The sequence below is a fragment of the Elephas maximus genome, chromosome 12 (genome assembly GCF_024166365.1).
Source record: "Elephas maximus indicus isolate mEleMax1 chromosome 12, mEleMax1 primary haplotype, whole genome shotgun sequence".
NCBI classification, from domain to species: domain Eukaryota; kingdom Metazoa; phylum Chordata; class Mammalia; order Proboscidea; family Elephantidae; genus Elephas; species Elephas maximus.
Window position 1 is genome coordinate 106,234,037 of NC_064830.1, and position 10,105 is coordinate 106,244,141.

General features: G+C 42.1%; 2 protein-coding genes across 8 annotated transcripts in view; both read right to left on the reverse strand.

Annotated features, from left to right (window-relative positions):
- AUTS2 (activator of transcription and developmental regulator AUTS2) overlaps positions 1-10,105 on the reverse strand; it is a 1,314,883-nt gene that overhangs the window by 804,432 nt on the left and 500,346 nt on the right. The window lies entirely within an intron of this gene.
- The window catches only part of LOC126086696 (uncharacterized), a 53,386-nt gene continuing 43,326 nt past the window's right edge, over positions 46-10,105 (reverse strand). For 2 of the 4 annotated variants that reach the window (XM_049903256.1, XM_049903254.1), the window contains one exon: positions 46-9,944. In XM_049903256.1, the coding sequence (XP_049759213.1) occupies positions 9,589-9,944 (356 nt within the window). In that variant the 3' untranslated portion in view covers positions 46-9,588. Of the gene's footprint in view, positions 10,025-10,105 lie in introns of all 4 variants that reach the window. The other 2 variants (XM_049903257.1, XM_049903258.1) reach the window with 2 other exon arrangements.

Genomic DNA, 10,105 nt, shown 5'->3' on the forward strand with positions numbered 1-10,105 from the left:
TCAAAACTCAAATATTAATCAAACTATGCTTTTCATCCCCCCCCCCAAGTTTTTATTTCTCTGAATAAGAAATGATTGTCATTAAGTGCCTAAATACCGGAAACCCTGGTGGCGTAGTGGTTAAGTGCTACAGCTGCTAACCAAAGGGTCGGCAGTTCGAATCCACCAGGCGCTCCTTGGAAACTCTATGGGGCAGTTCTACTCTGTCCTACAGGGTCACTCTGAGTCGGAATCAACTCGATGGCACTGGGTTGGTTTTTTTTAAGTGCCTAAATGGGAAAAACGTGTATCAAATCTGACACATAAGCTAAAAAGTCTCCTGACTGACTTTCCATTGGGACAGATGTTACCACACTCCAGACTTTCAAGTGAATCAGTTAACAGCCCTCAGGGGGAAAAGAAAGTATTACATTTGAAAAGTTTATTCCCATAAAGTTTAATAAAAAATGAGAAACTTTTTTGGTTTAAGGTTTAAAGATTATCTCAAAAACAATAGTTTCAGGGAGTTATCCAGACTCGGTGGCTCCAGAAAGTCTGGCTTCCACGAGAATGTGAACTTCTGTTCTGCACTTTCCCCATTTTGATCGGGATTCTTCAACAGAATCTTTGATCAAAATGTTAAGTAATGGCATCTGAGCAACATCCAGTTACTCTGAGATAATCTTTAAACCTTAAACCAAAAATATCCCCTTAAGACTTCTTAAAACCCTACCCCCCAAAAATTTTAGCTTAACTAGTAAAGAATATCTACCTTGAGCATTGTGTTTTTCTAAGATCTGTCTATGCAGGATCAGACTGACAACAGTAACTGGGAAGACTAGACAGGAAACTGAGGGGGCACTGAATCTGTTAGCAGGGAAGGAACAACTCGGAAAAGGAGGGTGCAGCCCACGTCACTGAAGTGCATGTGCAGAGACCGCCGAATCGGCGTGAGCTCTGCCGCGTGTATTCACAACAGCTACAGAAGGAGCAGGCGGAAGATGCCTGAAGTCACCCCCTGGGTTACGGATCTGGAAAGTAAGATTGTAAAATGAAACATTAGAAATAGGTCATACAGGCGACTGTCACAAACAGACAAGAGGTATCCAGTTCTCATTCATTTTCACCATAAAAGATGGCATCAGACTAAATGTTGGTATTCTCTTGAGAAAAAATAAAGACCCTTTTTGACCAGGTACGAAGAAGGGCTATTCAGACCCAATAAAATAGAAAACGCTTTTACATCACCTCTTTTTAAAACAAAACTCGGTAAGTGAAAATATTATAATTCATAATCAGCTATTATCGAGAAACTAGCCAAAAGTAAGTTAAAACTATTTCAATTGCCTTGTTGGTATGAGTTTTGAGGTAAAAACTTAGAAGGCATTTTGAACCATAATTTTACAAACCTTCTTTAAAATTATATCAAAATGTATTTCTCTTTTTCTGTAGCATCAATTATTCCTGAAGAATGCAAAGAACTGTCAGCAGCATCACTGCTAACGCTCAACTGAGCTCAAATGGCTTAATTCCTTCTTTGTCAAAATACAACTCAGAAAACAATCTAGCTGACACAGTTTTCAGCTCAGAACATCACTTTATTCCTTGGGTTTTGGCAGAATAAATATAAATTAGACATCTACTGTTAATTGAATGCACCGGCTTGGCCATTTCATTTCCTTTTTTATCATGGTAGAGGGAAAGACAGAGACATAAAGTGTGAAATGTGACATGTCATCAAGATGTGTCTGGGAGACGGTGGGGCTGGCAGGAGTGGCTGATGGAGGTGGTGGGACAGAATATGTTTCCAGAAGTGGTTTGTTCAGAAGCTATATCAGGGCATCCTTTTACATACAGACACTAAAAAAAAAAAAAAAAAAGTTCCCCATCCCTCCCACAGACGTCACACATTTTTCTGTCCACTCACTCACTCACTCATTCATTTATTTATTCAGTCATTTGGTCATTTATTTACTCACTCATTCAACAATTAACGAGGACTTACTATTGGCTCTGAGGTTACGAACGTGGATAAAATAATCCCCAGGTTAAATCTTAGAGGAGAAGGAAATATAGCCCGTAGACAAAGTAATAACTACTCTCTGGAAAGTCAGGAACACAGGATGCAGCAACTCGTGACACCACCAACTAAAGTCCACATGGTTTTGGAGGTCTAACACTGCCATACATTAGAATTCTAGGTTCCGAGGCAAATTTTCATACCATACCATACACCATAAACCTTAACAGGATTTTTAGCACCTTTTTTGAGAGGTGACTCTTCTACCCAGGGTCCATCAAATACTGCATCCACCATTAGGTCTATATGAACTCTTAATTACAAAACTCTGAACTAGAATTCTGGGTGAAAACAATGACCAGTGACAAACATCCCCTGCTTGGAAGGCATCTCAATAAAGGTAAGCTCGGCCTTGGCCCTTCGAGAATGACAAACGCTCTAGTCAACGACAGAATGCAGCACAGGCGGTGGTGTATAGTAAAAGAGAAACCACTTCCTTTTGTTCCAAGGCCTAAAAATCAGCCACTGTACACAACGTGCTTGCTGGGTTTGTGCTGCTTCTATTGCTGGTGTTAGAGGAGCTATTTCTGGAGCTGACCCTTTATAAAAGCTGGGGTGAGCTGAGCTTCTCTGCCTATTAGAGTGAGCACCAGAGCAAAGGGTAAACCTCTCTCAGCAGACAGGGCAGGGTACACAGGCACCGATTCAGGCTGAGCTGACAGCACCGGGCAAGGCATTTCTAACGTCCCCAGTCAACACTAAGTCAGCGCAGTGCACACACGCCCCTGACAGCGGACAGACAAACTGGACTCACTAAAGGGATAACAGAGTGGCCTGTAAAGCACAGACGCTGAATACGGGCCAAATCCCTCATTCCTTACGCTAAACATGCTTTGCCGAAACCCACATTCATTCGGGACAAGTCTTGGCTCTTCTGAAGTAAAATGACGCCTTCCAGTCTGATCCTGAGAAAACAGACTGTCCACTCCAAGAATGCAGAATTCTGTAATTAAAAGGCATACTTTTGCCTCCCCCTTCTATTTTCTGTTGCCTGCAGGATAGAAAACTCAAAGCAAAAATTAGGAAGATGCCATCTGAAGCACTGTTGACACCCAGTGCCAGATAATTCATGGTTTAATTGTCTTCAGGCCCTCCTGACAATCAGTCACACCAAGCCACAGAGCAGGAGAGATGGGACTGAGCTGAAACTTGGGCTCTTTCATGTGGTGTTCTTTTCAAGTGTACAGACACATCCAAAGAAGGAAAGGGAGGAAAGCCAAACTAAAAATGAAGGCAGAAGGACTTTTACAAGGAAGGCTGACACTGGTGTCATTCTGTAGCTACAATTTCCTTCCAGGCCACATGAGTTGTCTTTACAGAGCACTCTTATCTGTACCATCTAAGCACTGCACAAACGTTATCTCAGGTTTACAGGACAGGGAACTGAGGCTGAGAGGATTGAACTGTTTTGTTACTACTGGGTTAACGGCATACCAGCCACTTTTTATGCCTCTGGATCTCAGGGGTAAGGCACTATTCTGGTCCTAACGCATTTAGAGTCAAGGTAGGTCCCTTTTGAAATGCATGAAGCTCAGCAGACTAGAGCTGGAGCCTCGTTGTTCTGTAGGGTGAGCATTCCATTAGGTGATGCTTCCTAGATGTGTTTACAAGGCCTGTAAGCATCGTTATGGCTTTCCTGTGTGATAGTTAGGGAGCCCTGACTGGTTTGTTTTTCTGTGTCATATCTGGAAAACAAAGGTTCCTCATGTAGCCTAATGGAAAGGCACCCACAATAAATTATACTGCTTTCACTGGTATACTGTCATATCACAGATGGGTGGTGCCAGAGTGCCACTCGTCTCATTGGTGGCTTGTATTACCAGGTCATATTTCTCAAAATTTACATTACCAACTACAATTCTGAACACACTCAATTAGTCAGCATCCATTCCAATACTTAAAACACATGCCATCAAAAAATGTAGTAACAAATCAAACAACTTGCAAATGGTTGCACAGTCAGAGCGAGAAAGCTGGGATTCTGAACCCTGCTGGGGTTAAGATTCAGAATCTGGCTCTTAGTCACTCTGCTATATCAACATAACATTCTGTTAAGTGTGTAAATGGGATTTTTATACACCAAGTCTCATTGAAATTCAGCAAGGTAACTTACTATTTCAAGGACCTCTAGGGTAAAACATTTCGAAGGCAAAAAAAAAATTCAACAATGAGGACAACCATCTCTTGAATTGTTTATCTTACAAATTCAAATTTTTGGTGATCATATCTGATAGAAATAAGGCCCACTTGCAAATCAAATGCTGAGCTTGGTATAACTGCCAGTATTCCTCAAACTGTCCGCAGTGATGGGGGAGATGGGGTGGTGGGCAGGCTGCCCCACATCCTGAAAGGAGCCTGTAACTAGGCAGACTCGCATACGCAAATCAGGCTCCAAAGTTCTCCCTCAGCAGTTTACACGTCATGCAAAACTGGCCTTCATACTAGAAGTAATGAATCTCAGATCTCCTTAACGGAGGGAAACTAAGACAGGCTCTTGCCCTTAGGGAAAGAAGATATGTATCCACTTGACAAATGACCTAAGCAAGACTGAACAGGATGGTCTGGGAAGTAGTACTGGCAGAAAGGGAGACAGGCCCAGGTCTTCTGCCTCCCAGTTCTATCCAGGTAAACTTCAACAACTGGAGTCTTACACAAAACAACAGAGGGTAGTTCATACAACTCTTCGCTAGCACAGTAGGGGTATGGTCAGTCTAAACTGTATTAAATGTCACTACATCCAGCTATCTTAGAGATTCCAAGAGCACAGGAACATGTTAACAACAGAGAGATGGGCAGTAAGTTAGCAATGTCATAATGGGGGGTGAATGTCATACATACATGGCGCAATGATCATACCAGCTTAGAAAACGAGATTGGAACCTGTAAAATATGTGTATTGGGATACATACGTGTCGTTTCTATAGAAGGTAGATAAAGTAATTGATTTTGCATGAAAGATCCAGAAAAAAGAACAATTGGAATGTTTCAAATGGAACAACAAAAAGACAAACAACTCAATTAAAAGAAAAATGGACAAAAGACTTGAATAGACATTTCACCAAAGAAGACATACAAATAGCCAACGAGCATTATGAAAAGATGCTCAATGTGTTTAGTCATTGGTGAGATGGAAATCAAAACCACAATGAGATACCACTTCACCTCCTCCAGAATAAAAAAAATAATCTATGATTAAAAAAAGAAAAATAACAAGAGTTGGTGAGACTATAAAGACATTGGAACTCTCCTGCGTTGCCGGTGCGACTGTGAGATGGTACGGCCTCTGCGGAAAGGGTCTGAAGTTCCTCAAAAAGTTAAACACACAACCACCATATGACCCAGCAATCCCAATCCTACATCTATGACCAAAAGAACTGAAAGCAGAAAAGCCAACAGAAACTTGGACACCAATGCTCACTGCAGCATTATCACAGTAGCCAAAACGTAGACACAGCCTACACATCCATCAATAGATGAACAAAAAAATAAAATGTGGTATTATCCATACAACAGAATATTACTCATCTGTAAAGAGAAATAAAGTCCTAATACATGGTACAAAGTGGATAAACCTTGACAACACTATGCTGAGTGAAAAAAGTCAGTCACACACACACACACACAAAAACCAAACAAATATTGTATGATCCCGCTTATAGGCAATATCTAGAATAGGCAAATGCACAGACACGGTTTATTAGAGATTCCTAGTGTTGAGAGGGAGCCCTGATAGCACAGTGGTTAAGTGCTCTGCCACTAAGCAAGGGGCCGGCTGTGTGAACCCCCCAGCTGCTCTGTGGGAGAAAGGTGTGGCAGTCTGCTTCTGTGAAGATTAACAGCCTTGGAAACCCTATGGGCCACTACCACTCTGTCCCATACGGTGGCTGTGAGTTGGAATCGACCCCATGGCATGAGTTCCAATGGTAAGAGTTGGAAGGTTCTAGAAGTAAATGGGGAGTCATTGCGTGGAGGTCACCGAGCGTCTGTTAATGGTGGGGGACAACTGGGAAACTGTGGCAACGGCTGCACAGCCTGATCGCTGGGATCAATGTCACTGAATTGTACGTGGGAAAAAAGTTGAGCTGGCAAATATTTTATTATATATACATTTTTTACCACAATAAATACAATTTTAAAATAATATTTCAAATGAAAAGTGAAAGCATTTTATCTACATAAAAGGCTATGAGGGAAATAAAAACAGAAATATATAGACCAAGAAATACTCCTCAGCTCTACCCACAAGTCTCCCTGAAGTTCATAAAATAAAAAGCTAATTGGTTATGAACTTTCTTTTGCCAAACCATGATATTAAAGGTATTAACTATTCCATGTCTACAGTACTTAGCAGAGTATTATCTTAAGTGTCTTTTATTATTTATGTTTCAGTAATATCTTCTCAACCTCCTATTATTAAGAAAACTACCAACAGTCAGGGGATAACATTTTTTGGAAACATAATGACATATTTGCTTTATTTTTTGTGGCCCACATTGTCCAATTTTTTTCCTCTGCCTCAAAATTTTAATAGGAAGCTTTAATTAACTTAATATTTTAATACGAACCTACACCTCCTATTCTCCCCTAGAAAGAGAAATTAAAATACTAACCTGTTTAAAGTCACGGAAAGAAAATGCCAGAACCAGAAAAAAGGGTGTTTTGCTCTCGGGAACTGAGAACTACCATTTATTGAGCATCTTCCATTTGTGTCAGGCACCCTGCTAGGGAGGTAACATACATTACTTCATTTCAACATCATATCACCACCAGAAAGAATTCTCTACTTTATACATCAGCAATAATCTAATTTTTGGAACATTTTTCCAACATCAAACTCTTAACAAGGAACCAGAAGGACTCTTAAGAGGTCACCTAGTTTGGCCATTTGGCTCTAATTAACTGCAGATTCAGATAAAATCAGTAAGATACTTAGAGCCCCATCCAATTTCTCATTTTACAGATGAAAACGGTGAGGCACCAAGATGTCAAAGGAAAGGCCGAGAGGTACAAGGCTTGTGAACAAGTCAGAGGAACAGAGGGAACACAAGCTTGCTAATTACTCATGCTCAGCTCTCCTCACTAGACCACACTGCCTCTCCCCAGGTGAAGACGAGAGTGAGCACAGGGAGGCTAGGAAAGCAACGGGAAGCACAGAAGATGGGGTGGGGGCAGATGAGGACCCGCTTGAGCCCCACTGCTGCCTTCTGGGCAGTGGCGAAGTTTCTCAAAGAGGTCAGAGTTAGAATTAAAGAGATCTGTGTTGAAACTTTGCTATGCTGCTTCTTAAACCACTTTTTCTTCTGATCTCTAAAATGGGATATTATAATATTACACTTACATAAGGTCGCCGTGCATCGGAGCCCACTGAATAATAACTAACAACAGGGTTGAGATAAAGATTTCATGAGCTGTCCGTAAAACTCCCATTACAAAGGTAGATGGTCAATAAACAATTTGTCTTCTCTCTTCTGCAGAAAAGCCTTTGCTTCCCCATGCCTTCAGACCAGTGTTTCTCAAACTCTTTTAAAACACAGATCGCTGGGCCCCAACCGCAGAGTTACTGAGGTGGAGTCCTCAAATTCACATTTCTAACAAGTGCCCAGGTGAGGCTGAGGCTGACACATTTGCTTTAAGACAGATTTCTCCCCTATTTTAAAATCTCCCCCCTCCTTTGAGAAGCACAGTCCCCTGTTCACATATTCCCTTACCTCCATATTCACCTGCACCATGCTCCTCCTTCATCTAGTGTTTCTGTGACTAAGTGCAACTTAAGGGTGTCTGCTCCTATGAAAAAGGTGAACCACAGCACAGGGAGGTGGTACAAAAACTGTTTTTTTTGTATTTAACCCCTGTTGTTGGTGCCGTTGAGTCGATTTCAACTCACAGAGATCTTAAGTAACAGAGAAGAACTGCCACGTAGGGTTTTCTAGGCTGCAATCTTTACAGGGGCAGATTGTCAGGTCCTTCTTCCGCAGACCTGCAGGGTGGGTTCAAACCATCAACCTTTTGGTTAGCAGCTGGGTGCTTAACCGTTGCATCACTAAACTAGAGCTCCTTAAACTCCTCCTAGTGTTATTATTATCTGTGGATCCTAAATGTCAAAAAAGATGTTTTTTTATATTCTGTGGAATTTTGCTTTTATGATCTTGAAAAGCAGAAAAGAAGATACTACGCTAAAATGCATCTCTTTCCCACTGTAGTAAAATTTCTTTAACTTGTAACAACTAGAGGAAGGTTAAATTGGTGAACCATTAAAATGACAGAGTACTGATTAATAAACGTCATTTTATCACTTTTAAGTAAATTATCTGGAACTAAGAAAGACCACATGAAGGCTCAACGAGCTGCTTAAATAAGTGAGTGACAGTACCGGTCACTTCCTACCTCAAAAATCCACCATTGCCTCACTAGGGAAGTCCATCCCCCTTAGCCCAACACAGAACTGTGCCGCAACTATCCTCCTCAGTGTCTCTACAGTTGCCATGCACTCCAGTCAAACAGAGAATCACTTAGTGCTCCAGCCACGGTAGAATGCACCTCCTCTAATCTATGTGTCCAAACCAACCCATCACCCAAGGCTCTATGCAGATGCGGCCTCTTCACAGAGTATTTCCAGACCCCTGATCCTCCGATTACTCTTGCAAGAAAATAACAGATTAAAATATTAAGATCACTTTTCTGATTCTATCCAGACCAGTCTCTAGGTCATCACAACAGAAGGAGAAACAAGAAGACAGTTAAAAAAGAAGAGTTTGGAATTCCGGTTGGTTTACAAAGAGAAAGCCAGCATGCAACACAAGGCATGTTTCCTCCTGGAGGACAAATTATAGAGGTATTTCTCCTCTGTTTCTAATGTCTTCCTAGGAGTTTTAAGGGTTTTTAAAGCCCCTTTCCAACCATCAGGGAAATTTACTACAAACACCTCCTGCAGGTCAAATCATGGTATTTTTAGAGGGGAACATGAAAACCTACTTTTCTTTGAACACTTGCCAAGGAAGCTGATTTTCAAATCAAATTACTACATTTTTCATAAGATGAGGCTTCGATGCTACTTAATTGATAGAACAGGGTCACAGACTGTTTTCTAAACTCCAACTATAGCAAAATGACAAAGCCAGACTGGCCCCTGCACACAGATGGTTCCCGCTGACGTTTAAGTCAATGTCCAGCTTGGCTGCATTGCTGGGTTTTAGAATATGCCTCTCAAATCACAAGATAAAAAAATCACACTGTCAAATGGCTTATATTAGGGTCATCAATGCCTAGTTTCAGCAAAAGCTTTCATTTGGAAATTATTCCAAAACACAGAAAGTACAGTCACTAATACAAATCATTCCAATAGAACACGTGTTTTCTTAGCTTCATTCTCGTAACTCAATGTCTTTTCAGTGTCCTTTCATTTACCATGACAGGTACAGTTATTAAAAAAAAACCCAGTGCCGACTCGTAGCGACCCTATAGGACAGACTAGAACTGCCCCATAGAGTTTCCAAGGAGCGCCTGGCGGATTCGAACTGCTGACCCTTTGGTTAGCAGCCGTAGCACCCCCTTATTGCCAGACCCCTTAAAGTTCTGTTAACTCTTTGGATGTTAAGGGAATTTAGAGACAGAATGCTAACAATAACAACACTAATAGAAATAGTCACCATTCGGAGTACTTGGCCCGTGCCAGGCACTGCGTAGGTCCGTTCCGGAGCACTTGGCCCATGCCAGGCACTGTGTAGGTCTGTTCCAGAGCACTTGGCCCTGCCGTGCACTGTGTAGGTCCGTTCCGGAGCACTTGGCCCTGCCAGGCACTGAGTAGGTCCGTTCCGGAGCACTTGGCCCATGCCAGGCACTGTGTAGGTCTGTTCCAGAGCACTTGGCCCTGCCGTGCACTGCGTAGGTCCGTTCCGGAGCACTTCACCCTGCCAGGCACTGTGTAGGCCTGTTCCAGAGCACTTGGCCCTGCCGTGCACTGCGTAGGTCCGTTCCGGAGCACTTGGCCCTGCCAGGCACTGAGTAGGTCCGTTCCGGAGCACCTGGCCCATGCCAGGCACTGTGTAG